The sequence below is a fragment of the Dipodomys spectabilis genome, unplaced genomic scaffold, assembly GCF_019054845.1.
Source record: "Dipodomys spectabilis isolate Male_0828 unplaced genomic scaffold, ASM1905484v1 ptg000723l, whole genome shotgun sequence".
NCBI classification, from domain to species: Eukaryota; Metazoa; Chordata; class Mammalia; order Rodentia; family Heteromyidae; genus Dipodomys; species Dipodomys spectabilis.
Window position 1 is genome coordinate 142,696 of NW_024871400.1, and position 15,378 is coordinate 158,073.

General features: G+C 49.7%; 1 protein-coding gene across 2 annotated transcripts in view; it reads left to right on the forward strand.

The window, feature by feature from the left end:
• Arnt2 (aryl hydrocarbon receptor nuclear translocator 2) overlaps positions 1–7,246 on the forward strand; it is an 86,707-nt gene extending 79,461 nt beyond the window's left edge. Inside the window, exons 18-20 of one of the 2 annotated variants that reach the window (XM_042672545.1) lie at positions 1,846–1,982; positions 3,660–3,776; positions 5,565–5,583. In XM_042672545.1, the coding sequence (XP_042528479.1) occupies positions 1,846–1,982; positions 3,660–3,758 (236 nt within the window). In that variant the 3' untranslated portion in view covers positions 3,759–3,776; positions 5,565–5,583. Of the gene's footprint in view, positions 1–1,845; positions 1,983–3,659 lie in introns of both variants that reach the window. The other variant, XM_042672544.1, reaches the window with a different exon arrangement.
• Positions 7,247–15,378: the final 8,132 nt, after the last annotated feature.

Sequence of the window (15,378 nt, forward strand, 5' to 3'; positions counted from 1 at the left end):
TGTTAAGAGAGACCTCGGTAAGGATCAGAGACACCTGGTCATGTACATGAAGAAGTTGTGTCAGAGGCAGGAGCCCAAATCAAACGCAGTCCTGTAAGTCAACAAAACATCCCAAAAAGAACAGTCAAGAGTGTCGAAGACTCAGGCATGGTGAAGGAGAAATGGGTGCCTGTGAGCTTCTCTTGGCAGTTCAGACTTGGGTAGAGTGATTATTGTACAGTGCTTGGGCCTGAGGGAAAACTCAGATAGCCATGTGTGTATCTATGGTCGCCTTTAGAACCACTGGCTTTGGGGAGGAGAGGAGTGAGTCTTGATGGGCGTGCCCAGCAGGAGACCTAGTTACAGCAGCACAAGCCTGTGTGCATCACCAGCCTGGTGTGAGGATAGCCCTGAAGCCTGCCTTTGCCCATCCATCTCCCACCAAGCTACAGTGGGCTGTCTTGTGCCCCGCCCTGAGGCTCTGAAATGGGGCAGGTGCCTCCCAAATGGGACTGCCAGATCTGCCCTCTGCCCTCTGCCCTCTACCTCAGCCGCACCCTAGAGCTCCTAGCCGGGCATGACTCTGTGAGAGTTCCCCCTGGCCCTCAGGGCCTAGTGTGAGAGGCAGGAAAAGGCAATTCACGTCACCAGATAGCATTTCCACAGCAGATCCCTTCATGCTCAGTAGGCTTAAGTCCCTCTGGTGTTGAAGCTAGGAGCCTAGATTTTCTAGAACTCTGCCAATTATTCTCCTTACACTCAGTATTAAAATCACCAGTGGTGAGTTGTTACACGGAGCTTAAGTATTTCTTAAAGCCTTTTGTATCTTAGGCAGCAAATGTGGGTGTGTGAGACAGAGAGCAAGATAAGCAGAGATGATTGAGTCTTCCCCCTCCCTCCCTGGACCTCACCTCAGATTAACCTGGTGCCTAGGTAGGGTGTGGGCAGGTGAAGTCTGCTGGTGATCAGCACAACTACTGAAAAGAGTAGGTTCAGGTAAGATGGGCTCCACCCAGTTTGACTGAGAACTCATTGTGTATTTGTTGTTAATTATGTGAAACAGGAAACAGTGCATAAGGTCTTTGCTGTACCTTATCCTCTTTAAAGGATTATCCTCTTTAAAGGATTTTTTTTTCTTAAGAATTCTCTTTGAATCTTAAAAATATTTTAGACAAAATTGTGTTCATTTTTCTTAGTTTGCTTTTCCATTGGGTATTTTAGTAAACTGGATGAAAGCAAAACAGTTGTCTTTTTAAAACAAATTAGCTGCTGCCCACAGGGCCTCGTCTTCCTGTCTGAGCAGTGTCTAAATCCCTTTCCTCTCGTAACACACACTGAGAGATTCTGGGACGGGAAGGCCCTGGCCAGGCCCTGCTCCCGCCTCGGCCTCTGTGACTGGTGGCTAGGTCTCTGCACAGGCTGAGGGTAAGGTCTGGGTGCTCTTCCTCCAGGAGGGCGGGGTGAGCCTTTCCCAGCACAGGGCAGTGTCCTGTGGGGAGCAGCCTGTGCACTTGGGTTCCCTCCTCTTGTCAACACCAGGACTGCCAACACTGCTGGTCCCACTGAGACCTCCAGGAGGGCACAGAGGGGCCCAGGCTCCCAGCACAAGCCATGAGGCAGGAGCGTGCTGGGCGAGCCACCCTTCCGGCGGAGCACCTGCCTTTCTGCAGAGGGCTCCACACAGCCTCCCTACTCAGTTATCACCCGCCACCCAGAGGGAAAGGTGGCAGGTGACCTCTCACCCGCTCTGGAAGGAGCGGATGTGCCTTTCAGAAATACGGGGCCCTTCCAGCTGCAGTGGTTCTTAGGTCCCCCGGAACCACGGATGGCTTTTAAAGGAAGTGTCCTGTACGTCGGATCTTTCAGCTGAAAGTGGACAAAGTAGCGGGCAGTTCCAGGGGCGGCCCTCGGAAGTCTGGGCACAGTGGCAAAGCCAGCACCACGGCCAGCAGAGCGGTGAGCAGCACTCCCACCAGCAGCCCGGTCAGACTGAAGTGTTCCAGGTAAATCCAGTGAGCACCGCCTTGCCTGCTCGTAGGCACCGGCGCCTCCTCTCTGCCTCCGTCCCCCTCCTCCTTGCCAACTCGGTAGCTGGCCAGAGTTCCCTGCCCAGGCCAGAGGAGCCCCAGTAGTAAACCCATCCTGCCCGGCCACAGAAGCAGGTGCACTTGGGGGGCAGGGCCTGCAGCCTTTGGGCTGATGCACACAAAAGGAGCCTGCAGCTGAAACTCTCCACCCCAACTCCAGAGCTGCCCAGGGGAGCCCTGCAGAGCTGAAGGCCAAGGTCACCCTGAGGCAGGGGCTCCATGCTGGGGACACCTGCAAGGCTTGCTCTAGCAGTGCCCCTCCCTCCTTTCCAAGAGTGGCAGGTATCTTGGCCTCCATGGTCACTGGCTGCCTGGCCCAGCTCCTCGCCAGGGCCCCAGGACAGGTAAGCCCATCCCTAGCTCCCTCCCCCAGCACCAGCCTGGCCCCGGAGAGGCCCTGGTTGGGTTCCTCCTTTATGAGTCTGGGGACACCGCCCACCAGCCGAGGGTCACTGGATAGTTCACACTGCCCACAGAGCAGGGCACTGCCCCCTGAGTTCCTGGCTACATTTACAGTAGAGTCCTCTCCGCTGGACGATTGGAGCCTTGAGCCTGAGGCCCCCTTAGCACAGTGCTTGACTCTCCTACCAGGTCCTGTGACAGGAACCCAGGCCTCTGCTGTCAGGCCCAGGGCACTGCCTACCCTTCAGAGCAAGGCTGGGGCAGGAGCCACACCAGTGGGGCTGCTCAGGGTGCCTGCTGCTCTGACCCCACCCTCCTCCTGGTTCCAACACATCTTCAGACTGAGGCCTAGAGCCCAGAGATTAGTCCCTCAGGCTTCCTCACGGCCTCTCCCTCGGTGTGCCCAAGTCCCCTGCTCAGACCTCTCTCCTCCACACAGCGGCTGCCTCTCCTTCACCTTGTTTAGGCCTTAGGGCTCACCGATCGTAAGCCTCACAGAAGCTCTGTAAAGCAGAATCTCCAAATGGGACTCTTCAAAAGCTTGGTGCTAAGAATTCTTGGTCAAATAAGGTTATGAAACACTGGCTAAAACAAGTTATTCGGATTATTTCTTGCAAAGACTTATCAGACTATCATACCAATGAGGACTGTGGATTTTTAGGAGGTGGTATGCTTTGTTTCACAAATTTATTTGTCCACAGAATTCTTTCCTCACCGACTGTCATATGAGCTAGGAGTTTGAGAAAACACACAATGGGACATTATGATCAGAAGCTGAAATACTGCTGCTGCTGTCTGGATAAGTGGTCTGGACCCAGACAGCGGAGGGGCTTGTCAGTCGCAGTCTAACCGTTAGTCTGGTTGATCCTGTCCAGATGTGCACACGGGTCCCAGGCGCGTGGGCTCCTCCTGCCTGCGGTGTGGTTCAGGTCTGCTGCATTTTGATCATGTACCTCCCCTGCTGATGCCAGCTGGGCCTTTTGTCTGCCCTGTGTCCCGGCTCTGCTTCTGACCTTGCGTGCAGTTTTCAGGGCCTTGGACACGGAGGCCCGCAGAGCAGCCCTCAGCTAGGGAGCATTCCCACGCTGCCGTTAGGGAGGTGGCCACGAGGGTGAGTGGCAGGCTGGGCTCCTGGGATATGCACACAGCACAGGGCAGAAGCTGACCCCTGTGGCATTTTCTCTTCTACAGGACATGCTGCCCATGCCCGGAGATCCGACCCAGGGGACTGGCAACTATAACATCGAGGACTTTGCTGACCTTGGCATGTTTCCACCATTTTCTGAGTAGCTGTGGGCAGAGTGAGCTCCTGCCACCATTCCGTGACATCACCACCCACGTGAACAAGGTCTCCCTCACCCAGCTTGCCTAGCGCAGGACCCCCGCACCACAAGCACCTTTGCCCTCGCGACCCCCAGGCACTGCTCTCCTCAGTTCTAATGTCAGCCAAGGCTTCTTGGCCACCACCCGGGGCCCTGCTAGACACTGGAGGGTCGATTGTATTTATTGTGTTCTGCCTGGGTGTGCTCAGGAGGTGAGCCTGTTGAGTCCTGGCATTTGGTTGTGAATAATCTCTTAGCGGACCATTTACACTCCTACAAAGTTCAGTTAGGATCCAGATTGGTACGGCAGGCCTGCCTAAGACCAGAAATCAAGCTTCCTCCTGCTTCTCACGTCTGCTGGATGGTGTTCCACCAAGGCGGGAAAACCAGCAAGTGGGATACAGAGCCTGAGGCAAGGTGCACAGGACTCAGTGCCTGCCCCCGCCACCATGCCCCTGCCGGGGACCCAGCGTGCACTGGGGTCCAGGGTCCTTGTGCAGTGAGGCCTGAACTTCCATCCTCAGGGCTGTGCTGTGCTGTGTCTGTCCCGTGTGTGTGTGTGTGTGTGTGTGTGTGTGTGTGTGTGTGTGTGTGTGTGTGTACAGGAAAGCGCAGCCCTACCCTCATCCAGCAGCCCCTCAACCCACACAAACAAGGCCGGAGAGCCGGGCTGAGTTGGGGCTGGTGACCTGTCCTTTACAAGTGAGTTCATAGGCCCACGTCCCTACTAAAGATTCAGATACTCTTCTTCAAAGAGCCAGTCCTTCCTCCACCCTGAACCCCGTGGAAACACTGGGCCTATGAGCATCTGTGTCCTGATTCCATGTAGGTGACTCCCACGGTCCCTTGTCCCTTCCCAGCACACATGGAGGTCACGGTAGCTGGGGCCCTCTACAGGTTTGGATGGTGGGAGCAGCACCCTTGCACGGAGGAAGATGCTCTCAGTCGCTTTCCTTTGGGCCGCTTGTCTTCCCCTGGCTGGGCAGGGTGGCTTCTCAGAGGGTACACAGTGCAAAGGAGGGACAGACCACTCTGCTCCTGCCACACATGCTCCAAGGCCTTGGATCCCAGCTGGTCTACAGGCAGGACAGTAAGCCAGCCTTGGGCTCCCAGCCAACCCAGAGGCTTCTGCCTGGACCACCTTGAGTCCAGGATGCTTGGCTTGCTGTTCTGTCCAGATGTGAGATGAGTTTAAGGCCCACACTCCTGTTTTCATGTCTCTGGATCCCTCCCACACCCTGTACTCCAGTCAGGGCTAAGTTTCCCTCTTCTTCTTACTTACATATACCATCATCTCCAGTTCCTCAACACTACGCATTGCCACCAATGCATAGTGATGCATCTCTCCCACATGGGTGGGAGAGAAGCCACCTGGCTGCTGGAGGAGAGGAGAGCTCACCCTCTGTGAATGCCCAGGGCATTCCCACAGCCACGCAGACCTTGCATGGTGGTTGCTGTGCTCAGAGGCCTCCCTGGCCAGGCGCCTGAGAGGGTAGGGAGAGTGGGAGGGATGGGGAGACCCTGCCTTCATGTTTGGAAAGCCCTGGCTGGCATCCGGGGGCAGCCACAGGCCACGCTCCTGCAGAGCCTCACCTGTGCAAGCCCAGCATTGCTCGGTAGAAGGTCCTCGGCTGGCAGCCATCCTCACTTGGTCCCAACTCCAACACTAACAACTCTGGCTATGTAGTTTCTAGAGAGGCTTTGATGCCTATGGTAGACAGTTCTGACCCAGCGCTGAGTTTAAACCTAAGTGTGCTCACTCCAGTCTCCGATTTCCTGCTGCTACAGTGCCAAACACTGTAGGACCGAGCAGGGGCGGCCCTGGGCAGGCCTCTGCTCTGCCCCGAGTGCCACCTCTGATTCGGCAGCCTTGACCTTGCCCTCCACAGTGAGCGTAAGTGTTGCTTTTTAAAGGCACAAAAATGACTTTGGGAACAAAGATCTTTCTTAGTGAAATAAAAATAAGCTTTTGGTGGCCTTTAGCTTATGAATTTGGAGTTTGGGGTTTGCCTTCTCTGAAGAAAAATGTGTCTTTTTTGCAATGCCACTGGAGGTGAGCACCTTGGCCGTGGGGTTGCCTCATGTCTAGGCTACGCCAGGCTCTAAGGGCAGCAGAAGACACAGGACAGGGTCCTTGTTCGAAGCCAGAGGAGGAAGCTCTAGTAGTGTCTAATGACCCTTGTTTGCAAAGGAGCCTGCACTCAGGCTGCTGGTCCTGATTTTACCTAGCGAGGCGGTCTCAGCCTGGAAATGTCCTACCTGGATGGGACAGGAGAGAGGCGCTTTGCCTTTGTTTCTTCTGAGGGGTGGAACTTGCAGGCACCCTCACCCCACCATCAGATGATGTTCTTCAGAAGAGAGCCCGAGGGACGTGCAAGCCACTGGTAACAACAGCAAACCACACCGACGCTCCGCCACCACGGGCTAGGGGAGGTAACAGTAGCCAAGAATACTCTGCCTGTATATCATTCCTCCCTCGTTTTGTTTCTGTTTTGGTTTCAGGGGTTGAGAGCACCAACATCAATAACTGTATGGCTGTTCTCACTTCTGTTCAACCCTTTTATTATTTTATGAGTAGTGAGTATTACAAGCAATGAGGGCTCTGACCACTAACTTATACTGAGGAACCAAAATCTGTATCAGTAAAATGTCTGGGGTTCTGCAGGTCATCCGCAGGTATCAGTGTCCTTCATCTTCAGCCCAGAGATGAGGCAGCCTCCAAAGCAAGTACTGGTCAACTCTTCCTGAGCAGTATTTGGTCCAGTGACCTGTGCTCAAGGAGGGGGCATGCACCTGCCTGGGTCCACCTGCCCCTAACATTTAAAACCTGTCACATAAAGAACCAGGCAGGTACCTAGAAGCACTCACCAGAAGCCAGGCTCTTTGTATTGCCAGAAAGAGGTTCGATCATAGTGTGTGTGTGCTAATTTGTCAGGGGTCCTTTCTTAGTGCATCACATCCAATGCTCAAAACAGGTGTTACACATACCTGTGGCCTCAGCTACTCAGACAGCTGAGGCAGGAAAGACTGAGCTACATGGCTATCTTCCCTTTCTGCTGGGAGCAGCTCTGGCTCCTTGCACACACAGGTGTGCGTAGGGCTTGTGGAAGACCTAGGCTGGTGGTCAAGCAGCTAGCCAAAGCCTGCAGGGCTTTGACTTCAGCAAGAGGAAGTTTTGCAGGCTTCATGGAGGTGGGCAGCTGGCTTCCTTCAGCAACATGCTTGCTTCAAGGGAAAGAAGACTTCACAGGCAGACTTCAGTGAACAATAAGCACTTCATCATCGCTTTTAGCCTTTCTTCTTATGGGTGTGACCAGTGTTGTGGGTAATCATTTGTATTTCTTGAATGTTCTTTATGACTAACAGTTATTAAGTGGATCGTGTATATGTGTAACTAATGTCATTGCCTTTTAAATTTCACTACAATAAAGCTGACTTTCCTCTGAACACAAATGACCTATACCAACTCATAACAGACTTATTTGTCAAGCCTGAAGTTCGGAATCTTTCCGTTGGACTTTGTTTTCAGTTGCCCATCAGAGCCCATTAGCCAACAGGGTACACGTAAGCATGCTAAAAGACCCCCTTTGCCAGAAGTCAGCTATGTAAATAGGAACAGAACCCAATAGTTCTTGAGCTTCTGTGAAACAGAATGGACAGAGATTATCCAGATCAAACAAAAGTCAATGAGGAAACCTAAGAATTAAATGACACTATAGATAAGTTAACTTAGCAGACATCTGCAGCATAATTCACCCAGTGGTCACAGCATGCAAATTCTTCCCAGGAGCCACAGAGCCTCCTCCAAAATAGATTGTAGCATAGGACACAAAGCAATGCTTGACAAATACAAGAAAAAAGAACTTCCTATATATTATCAGTCTGCTATGGAATAAAACTTGAAATCACTAACAAGAGAAGCAACAGAAAATTATCCAAACACAGAAATTGAACAGTTCATCCTGAATGATTAGTGGGTTATTGAAGAAATACTCCAAAAATTTTCCTACAATCAAATAAAAATGAAAACAACCTATCAGAACCTTTGGAACACAACAAGCAGTGCTAAGTGTATGAGTGCTTTGTCTAAAAACTAGTGCAATTTCTTGCAGGAGGCATGGCTCAGCAGTATAACTGCATGTGAGGCCCTAGGTTCAAACCCACATCCAAACAAAATTTACAGAGATCTCAATTGAATAACCTAAGGATCTATCTCAAGCTTTAGGAAAACAAGAATAGGCCAAGCCCAAGAACAGTGTGAAAAAAAAATGACCAGATCAGAAAAAGCATACAAAGAATTGATTAAACAAAAGCTGGTCCTTAACCATGCTTCACTGAGTGATGACTAAAATCCTAGCTGCTCCCTGCAGCTACTCAGGAGACTAGAACTGGAAGACCATGGTTGAAGGCCAGCACAGGCAGAAAAGTTCATAGACTCCATCTACAAGGTAATCCGCAGAAAGCAGGGCTGGGAGCATGGCACTGCAGAGCACCAGCCTAGAACGTGAACGTCAATTTCAAACCCTAACCCTACCCTTGGAAAAGGTAAACAAGATTGACAAACCCACTAAATCTTCCAAACTAACCACAAGTAAGATGTAGAATGGCCAAATTAACAAAATTAGAGATGAAAAGGACACATCACAACAAAATGATGCTCAGAGGATCGTTAGTGTATACTTCAAACTTATTCTAATGAATTGGCTCCTCTTTCTTGCCTTTGTCTCTGGCACCTGACCCCTACTTGGTGCGAATTTACATTGCATTGCAACCATTGAGAATTCTGCACTGAAGACCCCTGGAAGGGTGGATCCACTTAATCTTTGTGTACCTGATGCTTTCCTCTCGAGATGAAGCTTCTTGTCCTAACTCATGTAGAGATAGTCTCAGTGCCCTGAATCTTGAAAGCAGCTGATAGATCTGTGCTTTATAATTCTCCCAGTAGCTGCACTGCCATCAATAGCAGAACTTCAGAAACTACCAAAAAAAGGAAAATGGGAGGGAAGCTGGTGTTCATTACTCACCATCAACACTTGTTTTTCAGTTAAATGGGTTTCTTTATTAATGGTTTTATAAAACATTAAGGGAAAACACTTTAAAAACAAGACAAATTAATGTGTTGTTCTGTGTTTTCCAAATCCTTGTCAGCTATCATCTGTAACATATTGCTGTTTTTGCTATTCTGGCATCTGGAAAATGCCTCCTCTTTGCCCAACCCTCTTGAGTTGTGAGGATAAACTCAATCAATTGCTGTGGCTGTGTGCACACCGGTGCCCCAGCCTTGAAGGCACATACACAGGGCAGTCACCATCTGCTCTGAGATTGGTGAACACTCAAAGAACAAGTCTGTTTACATTTTATTTCCACCATTTCCTGACTTCAAGTAGTTTTGAAACAGAAAGGAAAAGAAAGGGTGAGAGGTTCCTACACAATTTGGACTGCGTGCCCTTGACAACAACCAATGGTTTTTTTGGATAAATGTTCCACCACAGTAATTAGCACTTGGTAGCACTTGTAACTCCTGTATTCAATGCTTGTACCCTGCCCCTAGAGCCCTGCTCTCCTTCCTTCCCTCCTCCCTTCCTCCCTCCCTTCCTCCCTCCCTCCCTTCCTCCTTCCCTCCCTTCCTCCCTTTCTCTCTCTCTCTTGCTTCCTTTCTTTTTCTGTGATTTGAACTCAGAGCCTTGTGCTTGCTAGAGTGGCATAATACCACTGAGCTACATCTCTAACCTGGTTTTCACTAATTATTTTTAGGATAAAAATAACTGGGCCAAAGCTGCAACCCACCTGTTTTAGTCTCTTCAGCATTGCTGTGCATACAGGTGCAAGCACCACACTCAGCTTCCCTTCGGTGGAGGGAAGGCCTCCGGACCATCTGTCTGGACTAGCCTGGCATTAGCCTTGTCTTAGAATTGTACTAATCCCAGCATGCACTGGGGTGGGAGACTGTTCTGTACCATCTCCCAAGGGTCTGGAGCTGGGCTGTAAGCCTGTGAGACTTCCAACCTCGATGTTCTCCGGGAGACACCTGTACTCAGGCTCTGAGTGCTTTCATCCCCTGCAGCTCTCTCCTCTGCTCATGCCTGCCAAGCGCAGCACCGACGGCCCTTCACCTCTGTTCACCTCTTAACTTTGTGGTTCATTCCTTAGAGGCCTGGACTGCACAAGAGGAACGTTTGGCAATCACCTTGAGCTTTGACTCACTCTTGCTGGAAAACTGATTTCCTAGGGGAAGGAACTGGGAGCTTTAGGGGCAACAGCACGTTAACAGGAAATGAGGCAACTAGAAAGCTAGGGTGACGAAGGAAGAGTTGGCCGCTGATTTAAGTCAGTATTTCCCATTTTACACACATTTCTCAGATCAGTACCTTTTTCTGATGCTACGATGAGAGAAACTTGGAGAAATTTTGTTTTTTAAATAATAAAACCTAGAGCTCCTCTTAAATATTTTACATTATCTACAGCAAGCTGTTTTCTTAATCTGGGAGGAGGAATTTTGGGTTCTGATAAATATTGTTCTTTCAAAGCCTCTGTTTGTCTTAGGAAAGTCCCAGGGCTCTTGTTCCTGGCTGTATGTTGATTTATTCACCAACCTCCTCAGATGCACTCTGTTCTTCCCATTTTACATTCTGTCTGGGAAAAGGAACGCTGCATGGAAGGAAGTCATTGGTGTCGAGGGCACTGACTCTCTGGTGGCGGTTCACCTTTTTTGTCCATCTACTGATTCAAGTGCTAACTTCCTCCAGCAATGGGATCAAAACACACCCAAAACTAACTGACCGTCTGGGTATCTAGCCTGGTTTGTAGGCAGGTGTGGAAGGGTGTAGAAGGGAAAGGGCTAATTAATGCTCCAGCTTTCTGCTTTCTAAGTACCTGCCCTCTTTCTGAAACACATTCTTCTGTGAAGTGGAAATCAGAGTTTTGATCAGAGTTCACTTGATCTAAGGTGGTGCGTGAGTGTCAGGATACTCAGTCGCTGGGTTCCTGTAAGCAACTGGACCAAGCCACTCCTGCTGCCGAGGACAGACACACTTTGAGGGGCCGCAGGTTGGTAGCACCAGCCTCCATCAGCCTCCCAGAGGAGTTCAGAAATGACAGCATTTCTGTTCTGGCTCACCATGTCTCTTGTAGAAATGCCACGGATGACTTTTTGAGTGCTGACTCTCCAGAAGCACAAGTTCAGAACCATGCGTCTCAATTCTCATCTCTGGAAGGGCTCCCTCAGGAGATTTTTTTTTTAGCAAAAACAAAAACAACTCAACAGTACCTGAACCTCTAGGCTGACCAGACTCAATGGCTCCCTGGAGGCCTGCTCATTAGATTCTCTCAAAGTTCTTCATGTAAAGCTGATGGAGTCAAGGTTGAGAATCAGAGTTTTTAAAAAACAGGCAGCTTTGAGAAGAAGCCTGAAGCAACACACACACACACACACTAGCTGGGAAGAGTTGCAGAATCTGTGATGTTTATGACATGATTGAACTCATCTCTTCCCTTAGAGACCTTTGGGTAGATTGAATCATTTCCTTTGGAAGTTAAAGAAAATGCCTCAATTGTTTTTGGTCTTTGAAAATACTTTGCAAAATACTTTTTTTTCTGCTTTAGAAGCCTAAACTCCCTCTGTTTTGTCTCTATAGACCTACACAGATACCACACAATGCTGTTGGATAGCTCAAGTTAAGGAAAATCTTCACATTGCTAGTGAAGACTCTCGCCCTCCACCTTACAGCCTGGAAACTGAGATTGGGGAACTATCCGAATGTTTCATCTGGGAGCATCAGAACACCAACAGCTGGGCTGGAACAGGGTCATTCTTTGCCACCTCCTTTAGCTCTATTTTGCCGGATAACGTTTTGTGGACAGTACCTATTCCACCAGAACTTTCTCAAGTGTCACCAGATTGCAACTATATATACAGCCCTATCAAGTGTTGGCAAATTCTGGTTCAACCAGGTGTTGACTCAGAATCTTGACAAGTTACGAAAGCTTCTGGGCTTCAGTTTCTTTATCTGTAAAATGGGATTGTTTTAGGATTCATGAGGATTAAATGGCTTAATTCACAGAAGGCATTTTAAACAGCACCTGGATTTCCTGGTTAATGACAGCCATTTTTATGGCTGTGGTAGCCAAAGTAGTAGCCTGTTCCTTTGTCATGGCTTGTTTTACCTTGACCTTCCTCCTCATAGTGTTCCATTTCGCATGCTGGGTCCTAGTACTCTACACCCTGTGCCAGGGGAAACTAGACTTCAAATCTGCTCTTCAGTCTGTGGTAAAGTTGGAGACAGGCATGGAAGGTTCTCAGAAGAGAGGTTCCTGAGCTCTCTTGTCTAGAGCATTCATTATTCATTCAGCCAGTCATCAGACCTTGGCAACAAGCCACTTGGATGGGCATCTTCCTGTAGGGTAACCAGAAGCTCCTTTTCCAGTCATTGATGGACTGGTGTGCTCATCATCAGACGCACGTCTCTGAGTGTGACAGCACTGTAGCCTCCTCTCTTTCTGTGCTGTTCTCCCTTTGGATTATGCCAGTATAACATGCCATGACCTACCCTATTAGATCCTCATAGTGACTGGTAATGAGGCCACTGAGACAGAAAAGTGGGTCACTCTGGGGTGTTGTCCTGTCTTCTGCTGTTCTTATACAAACAAATTAAATGGCATTGCTGGAAATGGGCTGGGGGAAGGGAGAAAATCACTACAGTCTTTCTCCTAGCAGATCAGATGTTTTTATTTTTCCAAATTCTTTTCCAGGTCTCAGTGACATTTATGGGAAAATGTTACAGTATGGTAAACAGAGCTCGGGTCTCTTTGAAAGTGAGCTGCTCTGCTCACATGCCGAGCGTCTTGCACATGTGTGCTGCCTATAACCGCATCAAGAATGCTGCACACACTTTGTCAGCTTAACCTCTGCACAAGGTCTCAGGGATGCTGTTGCCAAGCCCCAACTGGATGAGTGTACCACTTTCCTGTAACTCGTATTCTGATCGCTGCTACTATTTGGAGTGTTTATTCGTCTTTAGACACTGAGGCTCATGCAGCTTGTTCTGCACTTCCTTGTTAAGGGGAAGGTTGAGCAGGCATCGTTGTTTTGTTTACTCCGTTAGCTCCAGTTCTCTGTGACTTCTTTGGGCCTGCACTGTGTGTGTCCTCCTGCGCAGGTAAACCTGGGTTTGTCCAGGACTAGTTACCTTGTCCTGGACGCTGTGAAGGTTGTGACTGAAGAAGTCCTCCCTTTCCCAGTGAGCCTTCCTTCCGTTTTTCTCTTATAATAGTGGCAATAGGATAATTGTAAGAAACAAATTAATTAGCCTTGTTTAAGTATTGAGAACTATGTCTGGGACCTGGTGCTGAATGCATTTGAGGAAAGACAGCTCATTGATTAAGACTGCATAGCATAGCTCATAACTCACTTGTCTTGCGTTCAGATCCTGGCTGTTTTCTTCTCAGGAAAAATGAGGTGATATCTACCTTCCTTTCACTGATTTTGGAGATAAAATGAGCTAATTAATACCAAACTCATGGATAAGGGCCTGGCAAATAGTAACCTCCCCCCTACACACACAGCACCAGCTTCTATGTTGTAGGGGTAGTAGTAATACTATGTACCAATAACTGCAATTCTTGGGAACCAACTATGCTGGCCCTGAAAGGCTGAGCAGCTGCTTTGCCTGGATTTGATGTAAGTTTAGAAGTGAGGATCCTGCATCCTGGAGCTCCCAAGGTGCAGAGTGATCTGGGCACCTGGCGTTAGGAAAATGGAGGAGGATGGAAGGGATTGGCTTGACTTGATCGTCAGCCGGCAAGGACTGAGTGAGTGGGTTTGGAGGTTGTAGGAGGGACTAGATTTGGGGGTGGGCTTATATAGAGCTTAACGGAAGCAGAAAATAAAGTCTGGGCTATGGTGTCCTGGAGGTCATGGACACTCTCCTGGCTCCCCCTGGGGGTGGGGCCAAGGTGGGAATGACCTGCTTGTGGGCAGCACATGAGCACGCACCTGGTGCTTCGCTAGATTAGGCAGGAGTCACCCTTCACCCAGGACAGGAAAGCCTTAATAGTCTCATTTCACTGTTCCTTATTGTCATTACTTGCTTTACACATTCACAAATGGGAACTCAAAGTTAAGAGATTTGCCTGGACCACACCGGAGGAGAGAGGCAGAGCCTGAAGCAGACTCTGTGAACCTGGAAGGTGCTGGTTTTCTGAGCCCTGCCTGGAGGCGGGCAGTCACCTGAGATCACTGAGATCACCTTACTTACACACCCACCCACACCCAGTTTCAGTGTATTGGAGTTTGAACTCAAGGCCTTGTGCTTGCTAGGCAGAAGCTCTGCCACTTGAGCCATGCCCACAGCCTGTTTAGTTGATGTCATTTTTCAGGTGGGGTCTTGTGCCTTTGTCTGGAGCCTTCCTCTGGCAAAGTGTCTCTTGTAGATGGATGAAAGGCTAACCCTTTCACCTTTTTTTGGGTTTTTTGCCAGTCCTGGGACTTGCACTCAGGGCCTGGGCCCTGTCCCAGAGCTTCTTTTGCTAAGGCTGGCACTCTACCACTGAAGCCAGAGCTCCCCCTCCAGCTTTTTGGCAGTTGTTAATTGGCCATAAGGACCTCACAGACTTTCCTGCCCAGGCTGGCTTTGAACTGCAATCCTCAGATCTCAGCCGCCTGAGTAACCAAGATTACCTGCAGGTGCCCTGCAACACTCCATCTTTTTAAAAACAACCAGAACCACGTACAATTTATCGTTTTAACTATTGGTAAATAATTTAAAAAAGGAAGTGTATTTTTAAGTATATGCTTCAGTGGCCTTAAATCCATCCAAAATATTGTGCAGCCATCTCCACCCTCTGTTTGCTGAGCTCTTCAAGCATGGCTTGTATCTACTGCACTAATGCCAGTCATGTCAAGTAAGTGGCTCTGTCATGTGCACATCACCTTCCTCTCCTGCTAAGAACGTTGGCTAGATCCCACAAAGCACTGGGCGAGCTGCGATCAGGAGTGACGTCAGCACTGTTTCTGAACGTGCTGGGAGAGGCACAAACTGAACTCATCTAGGTGGATACTTCCTTCCAGACAGGACATCTAGCTGGCGGCCCGGGGCCCGCAGGCCTGGCCTGGAGATCCTGCACTGAGCTTGACTAGAGCCAGAGTGAAGCTGGGGGCCTTGTCCGACTGCTGAGCACACAGCACACGGGCCTTGTACAGCAGAGCACCTCAGAACAAGAACAAGGGCAGTCCCCGCTCCGTTCCCCCTCCCTACCCCCCCCCCCAGGTTCCCTGCCTGTTCCCTCCATGCCCGGACCCCTGTGGGCTGCAGGCAGGAGTGCACTTGCCGGCTTCCTGTGCCTGCCATGGACACCGTGGTACTCCTTTTCTCCTGGAGAAAAGCAGGCGTTTTAGGAGCCTGTTCCTGTGCAATCTAGGACCAAGGAACACAGCTCCTAAAGGCAAAATCATTAGAATGAGTTATACGTTATACAGTGATTTCTATGTGCTGGGTGTGATGCTAGAGACTCTATACCCAGTTCTTCCCACACCTAGGACCAGGCTTCTGTGGCAGGACAGAGCTGGTTGACCGCACACATTGGGGCTCCCA